The sequence below is a fragment of the Astyanax mexicanus genome, chromosome 1 (assembly GCF_023375975.1).
Source record: "Astyanax mexicanus isolate ESR-SI-001 chromosome 1, AstMex3_surface, whole genome shotgun sequence".
NCBI classification, from domain to species: Eukaryota; Metazoa; Chordata; class Actinopteri; order Characiformes; family Acestrorhamphidae; genus Astyanax; species Astyanax mexicanus.
Window position 1 is genome coordinate 95260269 of NC_064408.1, and position 15139 is coordinate 95275407.

Below are 15139 nucleotides of genomic sequence, written 5' to 3' on the forward strand. Positions count from 1 at the left end.
TGTAAGATTTCATTATGAACACAATTACAAATGTGCACTGAATTCCATAAAACCCTTCACAGCATTGGGGGTTGAATAAATTTGATCACAACTGTAGATCTATGATCTCATTGGAATTGCAGTGGTCTGTTTGTTTACCAACAACAAGAAATAACACGACATTTAATTTAGTCAGTGGGTCTTTGCTATCGTAACAACGGGAAAAGTACACACATTGATCAGCTCGAATTGCGCAAAAGGCCTGCACTAATTCTCTTAAGTAATCATGGGTGTGTTTTGGGCGTAATGTGAAAAGTCAGTTTGTCACTTGCCATTCCCTTTAAGAGTAAGGTGCACTCTGACTTTTGCAGATTGGTATTTTAATGGTGCAGCGTTTCTGCGCTTCTTAGCAAAAGAAAACTGACCTGTGCATTCATGCTGTGAAGGTGTGTGAGCAGGTCATATACGGGAACAGCAATGTTATTTATTTTTTTATTCTTTTTATTGTTGATGTAACAGTTTGTGCACATGCGCTGAGTGAGCATGGACACCTGCATTGCCAAGATAGACGTCTGCCTAGGTTCTAATCATTCAGTGGTGCACCTCTTTTTTTTGCCACCAAGATTTCAACACATCAGAAATTTACCTGAACACACCTCACCTCTAGACCACCACATCAGTGTGCACACTGTATATTCATAAGCTCTGTTGTTATTTAAATGCTGTGGGAGGAATGTGTTAAAATAAGACTGCAGATGGGGTGTAAGATAGCAATAAGCACCACAAAGTGCCTTGCACAGGGTGTAAGGTACCGCCCTAAGACTGAAAATAGGTTTGGTTGTTTCACGGCTGTAAAACCTGTAACTGCTCTTACTCACACACACTTACCACGGCTCGTTCTAGGGCTGCACGTCTCTCCTCTACAGTAGCCTTCTTGCCTTTCCACACTGCCAATGACAAACCACCTACATCTGCAATGTAGCAGTCCTGATACAGAGAAAGAAAGAGAGAGAGAGAGAGAGAGAGATAAAGAAAGAGGGAGAGAGAGAGAGAGAGAGAGATAAAGAGAGAGTGAGTGAGGGGGTATAAAGCTAGCAGCATATAAAACCGTATAACCGTATATATATATACAAAACAAATGAATGAAATCAGAGGAAATTAATTTTGCAGACCTCAGAATGCAGCAGGTCCTGGGTCAGTGGACTAGAGGCCACTTCCTGTACCATGAGCTGACCACTTGTATCCGAAACTCTGTAAAAAGTGTAAACATGCATGAGTGATACACAAGTGATATATGCAGATCAATGTGAAAATAGTGATAAAACCAGTGACCCAAAGGTTAGGGATGTGAGCCTGGGATGTGAAGATCACTGTGTAGAGCCACTGGACTGGCAAGAAGTGGGAATGAGGGAGTAAAGAAACAGTACTTTCTCCCTCATCAACATTCAGGGCTAACGGACCCTTGAGAATGGTGCTTAACATCCAAAGGCTCCTCTGAGGACTCGCTATGGGCTTCAGGCCCTGATCAATAGTTTGAATGTTTAATAGTTCACTTTCACAGACAGGTTAAATGCAGAGATTGAATTTAAATGAACTGCTATACAGTGGCTGTAACTTATGTTTCTACTTTTTAATACGTTTTAATAAACTGTAATCAACAATAGGCCTCAAAACATAAATCTTTTGGCTAATAAGTTAGATGAAACTATTTTTTAGGCTATATTTAATGCATATACTTACTGATACAGTTTGACATGAGACACCTGGAATTGGTCAGGTGTGTCATCAGGTACAGCATCTCTCAATGATCCAGTTCTTTGACCCAGCACAGAGATCATCATCTTTATCAGCTCGCTGGAGGCTTCCTCTCTGTCCCCCTCAACCACTCCAATCCGTGCTCTCCCCCCTCGCTCCCTGTCCCTAATGTCCTGGGCCAACAAACATCCCTGCCAAGTACAGAAACAGACATCATAAAACCATGGCCACAACATCTCATTCGGAATTTGACTCGGCCTCATTTTTTTATTATTGAATCATTAAAACCGACCTTAACTGAGGCAACTGAAAAATTGTTCTGGGTTCTTTTATGACCTTCTGGATGAGTTGTCTATGCCCTTTTGGAGTCATTTCCAGACTGACTGATTTGTTTGACTTCTTTTCTGTTCTTAATTTCTTGAGATTGGATCACAATGTACTGATTTTTGAGATATTTTATCAGGTTATACAGGTTCTATTTAGGTGGTTTCTTAATTTTACAGGTCTGGCAGTAATCAGGTCAAGTTGTGGCTAGTGACATTGAACTCAGCTTTAAAAGAAATGTGGTTAATCACTGGTAATACTTTTTCACACAGAGCTAGATTGGTTTGGATTGCTTTTTTTTCCCTTAGTAAATGAAATCATCTTTAAAGACAGCTTTTTGTATTTATTCAGGTTATATTTGTATGATATTAAAGTTTGTTTGATAATCAGAAAAATTCAAGTATGTCAAAAAAGTGAAACCAAAATAAATCTGTAAGGGGCAAATACTTTTTCACAGGACTGTATGTCTATGACAAACTCCTTATAGACTTTTAAAATACATAGACCTGAATATCACATCTCACATAAACAGCCATGATAAACAAAATACATGGATTTCAATGAATTGCCATTATAAAGTTTCAAAAGTCAACAAAAATAAACTCCATTGCAATTTCCAATGCTAAATACAGATTTAAATGCATAATACAATATAAAGCTCAGTTCACCTTTAATCTCTCTCCTCTGTTGCTCTGAGGACCATTCCACTGCACAATGCTCTTCCCCATGTCCAACAGGAAAACATCCCCACTGTTAAAGCTCTTCCAGGACACCTCCACCTACAAATACCCAATCACATTTAGGCTTATCTAACAAGCACTAAATTATTTAAATAAGGCTGGCATATGAGGTACTGACTAACTAATTTGCATTTAGAAAATACATGTACAGTGACAACTCGGCAAAATAACCACTGCTAACGTTACTACCACAGCAATTAGCACTGTACAAACATCGTCACACTGCTTTAAATAAGCCTGAGGCAAGTGTGTGATTTAGCCAAACAGTTTTTTTTTTCCAAAAAGCTTTATTTACACGTTTTTACTACACAACAAAACACCGCGGTCACGCCATCTGCACTTAGAAAACGCTCGGTCGCGCTATCCACACCGAAAACTGGAGTGCGCGTCTAAACCGTGTTTTACTGTAGCAGCGTGCACAGCGCACCCGGAGGAGCGGAGACTGGCGCTTCTCGTGCAGAGACTTAAAATGGAACAGAAACGAGTTTTACACCTAAATAAACATGATTTAACGAGGTCTAATCCACAAATATACACAAGAAAGACCACTTCTTATCTGTAGAACAGTGTAACGTTTTGAAAAGGGTTGGAGTGTTATTAAATAAGCAAATCAAATTGTTATAAAATCACAGCCCTAAATTCTTAAAGATCTTATTCTCATGTATCCCAGATATATGTTTGAAGTGATATTACTGTATCATTTTTGAGTAATTGAATACCAAAACTATCTATTCGGTTTTGTATAAAAGGGATTTTGGAGTGCTATAAAACCAAAAAAATCTAATTCTTCTTAAATCAGAACATGAAAGCCTTAAATAATACCTTCCATACTATTAATGGCATGCATGTATACTGATTGTACAGTATCATTTTGGAGTAAATGAATACCAAACTTAGGAAAAATGTATATTCGGTTGTGCATAAACCAGATTTCAGTGTCCTATAAAACCTTCAAATCAAATTGTTATCCAATGAAACCAAGAAAGTCTTGAAGAAAACATTCCATTCTATTAATGACATGAGTAACAAGTGATATTACTGTATCATTTTGGATTAATTGGATACCAAACTTGGAAAAATGTCTATTCGGTTGTGCATAAACCACATTTCAGAGTCCTATAAAACCAGCAAATCAAATTGTTATCCAATGGCACTAACAAAGTCTTGGAAAACACATTCTATACTATTAATAACATATATATCAAGTGATTTTACTGTACCATTTTGGAGTAATTAAATATCAAACATACAAAAAATGTTAATTTACTTTTGCATAAATCAGATTTCAGAGTCCTATAAAACAAGCAAATCAAATTGTTATCCAATGCCACTAAGACATTCTTGAAGAACACATTCCATACTATTAATGACATGAGTAACAAAGGATATTACTGTATCATTTTGGAGTAATTGAATACGAAGCTTAGGAAAAATGTCTATTTGGTTGCGCAAAAACCTGATTTTGGAGTCCTGTAAAACCAGCAAATTAAATTGTTATCAAATGCTACCGAGACTGTCTTGAAGAACACATTCCATTCTATTATTATCATGAGTAATAAGTGATATTACTGTATAATTTTGGATTAATTGGATACCAAACTTAGAAAAAATGTCTATTCAGTTGTGTATAAACCAGATTTTAAGGTCGCATAAAACCAGCAAATCAAATTGTTATCCAATGCCACCTAGACAGTCTTGAAAAACACATTCCATACTATTAATGACATGAGTAACAAGTGATTTTACTGTACCATTTTGGAGTAATTAAATATCAAACATACGAAAAATGTTGATTCACTTTTGCATAAACCACATTTCAGAGTCCTATAAAACCAGCAAATTAAATTGTTATCCAATGCCACTAATAAAGTCTTGAAAAACACATTCTATACTATTAATAACATAAGTATCAAGTGATTTTACTTTACCATTTTGGAGTAATTAATTATCAAACATACGAAAAATGTTGATTCACTTCTGTATAAACCAGATTTCAAAGTCCTACAAACCATTAAATCAAATTGTTATCCAATGCCACTGATAAAGTCTTGAAAAGCACATTCTATACTATGAATGACTTGAGTAACAAGTGATATTACTGTATCATTTTGGAGTAATTGGATACCAAACTTAGGAAAAATGTTTATTCGATTGTGCAAAAACCTGATTTCAGAGTCCTATAAAACCAGCAAATCAAATTGTTATCCAATGGCACTGACAAAGTCTTGAAGAACACATTCTATACTATTATTGACATGAGTATCAAGTGATTTTACTGTATCATTTTGAAATAATTGGATACCAAACTTGGAAAAATGTCTATTTGGTTGTGCATAAACCAGATTTCGGAGTCCCATAAAACCAGTAAATCAAATTGTTATCTAATGGCACTAACAAAGTCTTGAAGAACACAGGCTATACTATTATTGACATGAGTATCAAGTGATTTTACTGTATCATTTTGGAGTAATTGGATACCAAACATAGAAAAAAATGTCTATTTGGTTGTGCATAAACCACATTTCAGAGTCCTATAAAACCAGCAAATCAAATTGTTATCCAATGACACTAACAAAGTCTTGAAGAACACATTCTATACTATTAATAACATAAGTATCAAGTGATTTTACTTTACCATTTTGGAGTAATTAATTATCAAACATACGAAAAATGTTGATTCACTTCTGTATAAACCAGATTTCAGAGTCCTACAAACCATTAAATCAAATTGTTATCCAATGCCACTGATAAAGTCTTGAAGAACACATTCCATACTATTAATGACATGAGTAACAAAGGATATTACTGTATCATTTTGGAGTAATTGAATACGAAGCTTAGGAAAAATGTCTATTTGGTTGCGCAAAAACCTGATTTTGGAGTCCTGTAAAACCAGCAAATTAAATTGTTATCAAATGCTACCGAGACTGTCTTGAAGAACACATTCCATTCTATTATTATCATGAGTAATAAGTGATATTACTGTATAATTTTGGATTAATTGGATACCAAACTTAGAAAAAATGTCTATTCAGTTGTGTATAAACCAGATTTTAAGGTCGCATAAAACCAGCAAATCAAATTGTTATCCAATGCCACCAAGACAGTCTTGAAAAACACATTCTATACTATTAATAACATAAGTATCAAGTGATTTTACTGTACCATTTTGCAGTAATTAATTATCAAACATACGAAAAATGTTGATTCACTTCTGTATAAACCAGATTTCAGAGTCCTACAAACCATTAAATCAAATTGTTATCCAGTGCCACTGATAAAGTCTTGAAAAGCACATTCTATACTATTATTGACATGAGTATCAAGTGATTTTACTCTATCATTTTGAAATAATTGGATACCAAACTTGGAAAAAATGTCTTCGGTTGTGCATAAACCACATTTCAGAGTCCTATAAAACCAGCAAATCAAATTGTTATCCAATGGCACTAACAAAGTCTTGAAGAACACATTCCATAGTATTATTGACATGAGTGTCAAGTGATTTTACTGTATCATTTTGGAGTAATTAGATACCAAACTTAGGAAAAATGTCTATTCGGTCGTGCATAAACCACATTTCAGAGTCCTATAAAACCAGCAAATCAAATTGTTATCCAATGACACTAACAAAGTCTTGAAGAACACATTCCATACCATTAGTGACATGAGTAACAAGTGATATAACTGTTTAATTTTGGAATAATTGAATACCGAACATAGGAAAAATGTCTATTCGTTTGTGCATAAACCAAATCCTATAAAACCAGCAAATCAAATTGTTGTCTAATAAAACCAAAACAGTCTTGAAGAAAATATTCCAATCTACCAAGAACATTAGTCACAAGTGATATTACTGTGTCATTTTTGAGTAATTGGATAGCAAATTTAGAAAAAAATGCCTGTTCAGTTGTGCATAAACCAGATTTTGGAGTCCTATAAACCATCAAATCAAATTGTTATCCAATGGAACCAAGTCCTTCTTGATAAACACATTCCATACTAGTTTTATAGGACCCCGAAATCTGGTTTATTCACAACCGAATAGACATTTGGTATCCAATTAATCCAAAATTATACAGTAATATCACTTGTTACTCATGTCAATAATAGTATGGAATGTGTTCTGCAAGACTGTCTCAGTGGAATTGGATAAAAATTTGATTTGCTGGTTTTATGGGACCTTAAAATCTGGTTTATGCACAACCGAATAGACATTTATTCTAAGTTTGGTATCCAATTAATCCAAAATGATACAGTAATATCACTTGATACTCATGTCAATAATAGTATAGAATGTGTTCTTCAAGACTTTGTTAGTGTCATTGGATAACAATTTGATTTGCTGGTTTTATAGGACTCTGAAATGTGGTTTATGCACAACCAAATAGACATTTTTTTCTATGTTTGGTATCCAATTACTCCAAAATGATACAGTAATGTTCTTTGATACTCATGTCATTAATAAAATGGAATGTGTTCTTTAAGGCTGTCTTGGTGGTATTGGATAACAATTGGATTTGCTGGTTTTATAGGACTCTGAAATCTGGTTTATGCACAACCGAATATACATTTTTCCTATGTTTGGTATCCAATTACTCCAAAATGATAAAGTAAAATCACTTGATACTCATGGTATGCATAGTATGGAATGTCTCCTTTAAGGCTGTCTCAGTGGCATTGAATAACAATTTGACTTGCTGGTTTTATAGGACTCCGAAATCTGGTTTATGAACAACCAAATATACATTTTTCCTATGTTTGGTATCCAATTACTCCAAAATGATACAGTAAAATCACTTGATACTCATGTCAATAATAGTATTGAATGTGTTCTTCAAGACTTTGTCAGTGCCATCGGATAACAATTTGATTTGCTGGTTTTCTAGGACTCTGAAATCAGGTTTATGCACAACTGAATAGACATTTTTTCCAAGTTTGGTATCCAATTACTCCAAAATGATACAGTAAAATCACTTGATACTCATGTCAATAATAGTATAGCCTGTGTTCTTCAAGACTTTGTTAGTGCCATTAGATAACAATTTGATTTACTGGTTTTATGGGACTCCGAAATCTGGTTTATGCACAACCAAATAGACATTTTTCCAAGTTTGGTATCCAATTATTTCAAAATGATACAGTAAAATCACTTGATACACATGTCAATAATAGTATAGAATGTGTTCTTCAAGACTTTGTTAGTGTCATTGGATAACAATTTGATTTGCTGGTTTTATAGGACTCTGAAATGTGGTTTATGCACAACCGAATAGACATTTTTTCCAAGTTTGGTATCCAATTATTTCAAAATGATAGAGTAAAATCACTTGATACTCATGTCAATAATAGTATAGAATGTGCTTTTCAAGACTTTATCAGTGGCACTGGATAACAATTTGATTTAATGGTTTGTAGGACTTTGAAATCTGGTTTATACAGAAGTGAATCAACATTTTTCGTATGTTTGATAATTAATTACTCCAAAATGGTAAAGTAAAATCACTTGATACTTATGTTATTAATAGTATTGAATGTGTTCTTCAAGACTTTGTCAGTGCCATCGGATAACAATTTGATTTGCTGGTTTTCTAGGACTCTGAAATGTGGTTTATGCACAACCAAATAGACATTTTTTCCAAGTTTGGTATCCAATTACTCCAAAATGATACAGTAAAATCACTTGATACTCATGTCAATAATAGTGTAGCATGTGTTCTTCAAGACTTTGTTAGTGCCATTGGATAACAATTTGATTTGCTGGTTTTATGGGACTCCGAAATCTGGTTAATGCACAACCGAATAGACATTTTTCCAAGTTTGGTATCCAATTATTTCAAAATGATACAGTAAAATCACTTGATACTCATGTCAATAATAGTATATAATGTGTTCTTCAAGACTTTGTTAGTGTCATTGGATAACAATTTGATTTGCTGGTTTTATAGGACTCTGAAATGTGGTTTATGCACAACCGAATATACATTTTTCCTAAGTTTGGTATCTAATTACTCCAAAATGATACAGAAAAATCACTTGACACTCATGTCAATAATACTATGGAATGTGTTCTTCAAGACTTTGTTAGTGCCATTGGATAACAATTTGACTTGCTGGTTTTATAGGACTCTGAAATGTGGTTTATGCACAACCGAATATACATTTTTCCTAAGTTTGGTATCTAATTACTCCAAAATGATACAGTAAAATCACTTGATACTCATGTCAATAATAGTATAGAATGTGCTTTTCAAGACTTTATCAGTGGCATTGGATAACAATTTGATTTAATGGTTTGTAGGACTCTGAAATCTGGTTTATACAGAAGTGAATCAACATTTTTCGTATGTTTGATAATTAATTACTCCAAAATGGTAAAGTAAAATCACTTGACACTTATGTTATTAATAGTATAGAATGTGTTCTTCAAGACTTTGTTAGTGTCATTGGATAACAATTTGATTTGCTGGTTTTATAGGACTCTGAAATGTGGTTTATGCACAACCGAATGGACATTTTTTCCAAGTTTGGTATCCAATTACTCCAAAATGATACAGTAAAATCACTTGATACTCATGTCAATAATAGTATAGCCTGTGCTCTTCAAGACTTTGTTAGTGCCATTAGATAACAATTTGATTTGCTGGTTTTATGGGACTCCGAAATCTGGTTTATGCACAACCGAATAGACATTTTTCCAAGTTTGGTATCCAATTATTTCAAAATGATACAGTAAAATCACTTGATACTCATGTGAATAATAGTATATAATGTGTTCTTCAAGACTTTGTTAGTGTCATTGGATAACAATTTGATTTGCTGGTTTTATAGGACTCTGAAATGTGGTTTATGCACAACCGAATATACATTTTTCCTAAGTTTGGTATCTAATTACTCCAAAATGATACAGTAAAATCACCTGACACTCATGTCAATAATACTATTGAATGTGTTCTTCAAGACTTTGTTAGTGCCATTGGATAACAATTTGACTTGCTGGTTTTATAGGACTCTGAAATGTGGTTTATGCACAACCGAATATACATTTTTCCTAAGTTTGGTATCTAATTACTCCAAAATGATACAGTAAAATCACTTGATACTCATGTCAATAATAGTATAGAATGTGCTTTTCAGGACTTTGTCAGTGCCATTGGATAACAATTTGATTTGCTGGTTTTATAGGACTCTGAAATGTGGTTTATGCAAAAGTGAATCAACATTTTTCGTATGTTTGATATTTAATTACTCCAAAATGGTACAGTAAAATCACTTGTTACTCATGTCATTAATAGTATGGAATGTGTTTTTCAAGACTGTCTAGGTGGCATTGGATAACAATTTGATTTGCTGGTTTTATGCAACCTTAAAATCTGGTTTATACACAACTGAATAGACATTTTTTCTAAGTTTGGTATCCAATTAATCCAAAATTATACAGTAATATCACTTATTACTCATGTTAATAATAGAATGGAATGTGTTCTTCAAGACAGTCTTGGTAGCATTTGATAACAATTTAATTTGCTGGTTTTACAGGACTCCAAAATCAGGTTTTTGCGCAACCAAATAGACATTTTTCCTAAGCTTCGTATTCAATTACTCCAAAATGATACAGTAATATCCTTTGTTACTCATGTCATTAATAGTATGGAATGTGTTCTTCAAGAATGTCTTAGTGGCATTGGATAACAATTTGATTTGCTTGTTTTATAGGACTCTGAAATCTGATTAATGCAAAAGTAAATTAACATTTTTTGTATGTTTGATATTTAATTACTCCAAAATGGTACAGTAAAATCACTTGATATATATGTTATTAATAGTATAGAATGTGTTTTCCAAGACTTTGTTAGTGCCATTGGATAACAATTTGATTTGCTGGTTTTATAGGACTCTGAAATGTGGTTTATGCACAACCGAATAGACATTTTTCCAAGTTTGGTATCCAATTAATCCAAAATGATACAGTAATATCACTTGTTACTCATGTCATTAATAGAATGGAATGTTTTCTTCAAGATTTTCTTGGTTTCATTGGATAACAATTTGATTTGAAGGTTTTATAGGACACCGAAATCTGGTTTATGCACAACCGAATATACATTTTTCCTAAGTTTGGTATTCATTTACTCCAAAATGATACTGTACAATCAGTATACATGCATGACATTAATAGTATGGAAGGTATTATTTAAGGATTTCATGTTCTGATTTAAGAAGAATTAGATTTTTTTGGTTTTATAGCACTCCAAAATCCCTTTTATACAAAACCAAATAGATAGTTTTGGTATTCAATTACTCAAAAATGATACAGTAATATCACTTCAAACATATATCTGGGATACATGAGAATAAGATCTTTAAGAATTTAGGGCTGTGATTTTATAACAATTTGATTTGCTTATTTAATAACACTCCAAACCTTTTCAAAACGTTACACTGTTCTACAGATAAGAAGTGGTCTTTCTGGTGTATATTTGTGGATTAGACCTCGTTAAATCATGTTTATTTAGGTGTAAAACTCGTTTCTGTTCCATTTTAAGTCTCTGCACGAGAAGCGCCAGTCTCCGCTCCTCCGGGTGCGCTGTGCACGCTGCTACAGTAAAACACGGTTTAGACGCGCACTCCAGTTTTCGGTGTGGATAGCGCGACCGAGCGTTTTCTAAGTGCAGATGGCGTGACCGCGGTAACAAAACAGGTACCCATTCTTTAAAAAAATATATAATAATATATAATAATAATACTGAAAAATAAAATAAAAAAACATAAATTAACAAAGGCCAGTAGTAAGAATTGTGTTATCATTAAAATATATATAAAAAAGGGTTTATACAAGGAAATGAAAACTTTCCAAAAAGTAAATAAACTTACCTGCATTTCTTTCCTTTACCATCTTTAAATATTTTGCACAAGATTTTTATTCATTCCTCCAGTGGGACATTTTAGGTTTACATTTAAAGAAACGGCATTTGTGTAAATAATGTTTAGCTAAAATAATCAAAATATTGACACCATATACAATACTACCGCAAACATTAAATATTCCAAATAAGATTTCCTTTGAGGTGAAAGCAGGTAGCTGAAAATATTAGACAAACTAGTTAGTTTCTGTGATGCTAACTGGTGGGTTATAAGCTTCTATTACTTGATAGCTACAGTAAATTAGCCTTGTGCCTTGCTTTAGTGCAAAACTAATCCGAGTAAATTTCAGATTTCAAACATGCCGTGACTAGGGTTGCCAACTTTTCGAAAATAAAATAAGAGAGGGGCAGACTATGATATATATATATATAACTCCATAAAACCATGAAACAGTATGCTAAGTTTGTTAAAAAATATATGTTTTGGCAGACACTTTTAGTATTAGATTAATTCAAACCACATGTATAATATACAGTACTGTGCTAACGTTTTAGGCACCAAAGTAATATGAGAGTTTTTACCGGGAAAAAGCACCACATATGATTTGAACAGATGCAAATAAACATAAATACAGTAAAACATAACAAGGAATTCTCATATTCAACTAAGTATGTTGTATCTTGTGATCCGAGCTGAAGAACAAAGTGTAGAGATTCCATTTTCTCCTGGATGCTCCTCAGCCAGCATGTGTATATATTCAGTCCCGTCAGCAGCTCACCTGCTTTACCAATTTACCAAACCAGGTGTAGATATGATGAGAAATATCTCTATAAAACTTAGATGAGGAGGAGAGATTAGGAGATGTTTTATTAAGGAGAACAGGGCTGTAAAAGCTCCGCTATTTGTAAACAGCTAAGTGCTGTTTGTATTTATTGTATTTTTAGTGTTTTACTGAGCTAATAAACACTTACTGCACAGATAAGAAGCTTTTTCTTTACTGAAATTCCCACAGGTGCCTAAAACTTTTGCACAGTACTGTATGTTTCATTCAGAAATATGTTGTTCATAACAGAAATATTTTTAATGTTATAAATTAAATTGCTTAAATTAATAAATTAATTTTTGCTTTCAAATTAGCTTTTTTATACCATATCAGCTTCTGGAGACGCATATCGCACAGGGAACCTCGACACTGCTCCCTCTCCCTGTATTCTCCTCTCCCTGTATTCCTCTCACGGTATTCTCCTCAGTCTCTGGTCTCTCTCCTGCTGCCTGCTGTTAAACGCTGTACGTGAGCACTGGTCTCTGCGTTCTAAATCACAGGAATAGTGCACTATATTGTGTGTTAACCGGTGGTAAATAGTGCACTGTTTCTGTGATAGGGAGGAGTGATTTAGAACGCGCCACCGCGCTGCCCCCCCCCCCCCCCCCTCCTAACAGAGGCTGCGCTTCTGATTGGTTGTGAGTCTCCGTGTCTTGACCAATGAGAGTCGCAGCCTCTGTTTAGAAGGAGTGGCTGTTCTCCAGCGGAGGGTGGCAGCGCCGCAGCGGTGTTTCTGAAACAAATCACCAGCCTTAATGACTCACCTTAAAAATACGGGACAAATCGCGTCCCGGATCAATTCAATACGTAACGCGTATTTTACTGCCCAAATACGGGACGATTACGGATTTCAAGGGACGGTTGGTAACCCTAGCCGTGACTAACTGACCACATCTGAGGTGAGGAGTGAATTATTAGGCTAATTTAACCTCGGTGGCAGTGACGTTCTTCTTCCCCTTGACGTGCAGCAGGCGCAGGATGTTGTACACATTGCTCTCGACGTGTTTGAACCCAGATGCGACTCCGCCTTTTTTGTATCTGTGGATGCAAACAATGGAGAAAGTGGAGAAACTATGAGTCTGCTCTGCTCATTATGTTTTGTGTAAAATGCCCTTTTACTCACATGATGCCTTGTTTGAAGTAGCCTCTGAATTTGGCAGACTCGTAGCCCTGCACATCCCTGTGCTGAACAGGGCTGCCACCCAGGTACTCGTCCAGCTGGGTCACGTAGATGGCCGCTGCGCCCTGCTCGTCCTGAGAGGAACCGTTTCCTATCCAGTAATGAATGTCCATGGACTGGGTGTCATCATTGCTCCCCTGAGTCACATAAACACACATATTTGCGCATATTTATTTATGTCCATAGTTTGAAATTACTCTTCCAACACCTCTAACACACTACTTCTAACCTCAGTCCTTGTTTTTTCTGGATAGGACTTAGTCGTGCTGCTGGTTGTTTAGAATAAAATGCAGCCACACCAGCCCAATGTTGATACGACTGGACACTCCTAATTTAGTGCACAGTGGTGCTAACTTGTTGTAGCTGAATGTAGCATTTTCATTACGATTTCAACTTAGTAGCAATCTAGTATTTCAGAAGATTTAGTGACATTCAGGAGAGTAATTACTTTTTTTTGTTTGTTTATCATATTGGGGCATTTCTTATCATATCTTATCATATCATATCATACACAATGACATATTTTACATTTTCTGAAACGTTATATATTATTATAATATTGTGATATTATTAGAAGTATTTTTGTCCTGAAAGCAGTCTGTTTTTTAATATATTCGCTATTTACTGTGAAACTGTCTGGAATTTTCTGTTTATTTGTCCATTTTTACAGTTTATACGCTTGCACATCCTTTGTGCAACATAATTTTACATATCTAATATTTTACACAAAATCAGAGTCTTGGTAAATTACTTTTTTTTACATAATAGACAAAAGTTTATACATTTTTTTGTTTCCACTGAATGTTTAAACATGTTACACTCAAATAAAATTTTAACATTTATTTTGCTGAAGTGGTATGTTCTTGAAATTAATAAAATATTCTCAGTGCTTTGTCATACTGCCACAAATATTGTTATCTCAAAAATACTCCAATTTTCCACAGAGTAAGTGCCTAACATGGACATAATGCCAACAACAGATGTCCATTAGCATGATTGCAGCCAGTGTTATTTCACAATATATATTCCCTGAATGGTCACTGACACTGAGACTAACTATTCAGCTTTAATCTAGCTTTAGCTCAAGTACAATTATTTCAATAAAATACTAACAGTACTCATACTAAAATAACACAGTTATTCTTGTATTTCTCACCCTAGCTGTACACACACTCATGATTTAGATCAGAACCTGACAGGAACAGGCATGAAGATGTGAAATGCTTTGCTGTAACTGGAGTGCTGATTTGACGCTCATTAGTCTTGACATTCTGAGTCTTCTGCAACCCGTAACCCACAATCAGCAGAGGCGTTTCTGAGGTAAGCAGCAGTGTGGCATGTTTAGTTCACTCACATAGAGAATGATGTAGCAGTCACCCTCAAAGAAACTCCCGAAGGCCTGCTCTGGCACAGGAACCATTTTCAAATTCTAAAGCAAAACAGACACGATTATACAGGCAAAGCAGATCATGA

At 34.5% G+C, this 15139-nt stretch overlaps 1 protein-coding gene across 2 annotated transcripts in view; it reads right to left on the reverse strand.

Moving 5' to 3' along the window:
- vill (villin-like) overlaps positions 1 to 15139 on the reverse strand; it is a 48634-nt gene that overhangs the window by 12887 nt on the left and 20608 nt on the right. Inside the window, exons 4-10 of one of the 2 annotated variants that reach the window (XM_022683001.2) lie at positions 15021 to 15095; positions 13610 to 13803; positions 13416 to 13524; positions 2727 to 2837; positions 1720 to 1925; positions 1152 to 1230; positions 868 to 966 (exon numbers count right to left, since the gene is read on the reverse strand). In XM_022683001.2, coding sequence (XP_022538722.2) covers positions 868 to 966; positions 1152 to 1230; positions 1720 to 1925; positions 2727 to 2837; positions 13416 to 13524; positions 13610 to 13803; positions 15021 to 15095 — 873 coding nt within the window. Of the gene's footprint in view, positions 1 to 867; positions 967 to 1151; positions 1231 to 1719; positions 1926 to 2726; positions 2838 to 12811; positions 13073 to 13415; positions 13525 to 13609; positions 13804 to 15020; positions 15096 to 15139 lie in introns of those variants that run through there. The other variant, XM_022683007.2, reaches the window with a different exon arrangement.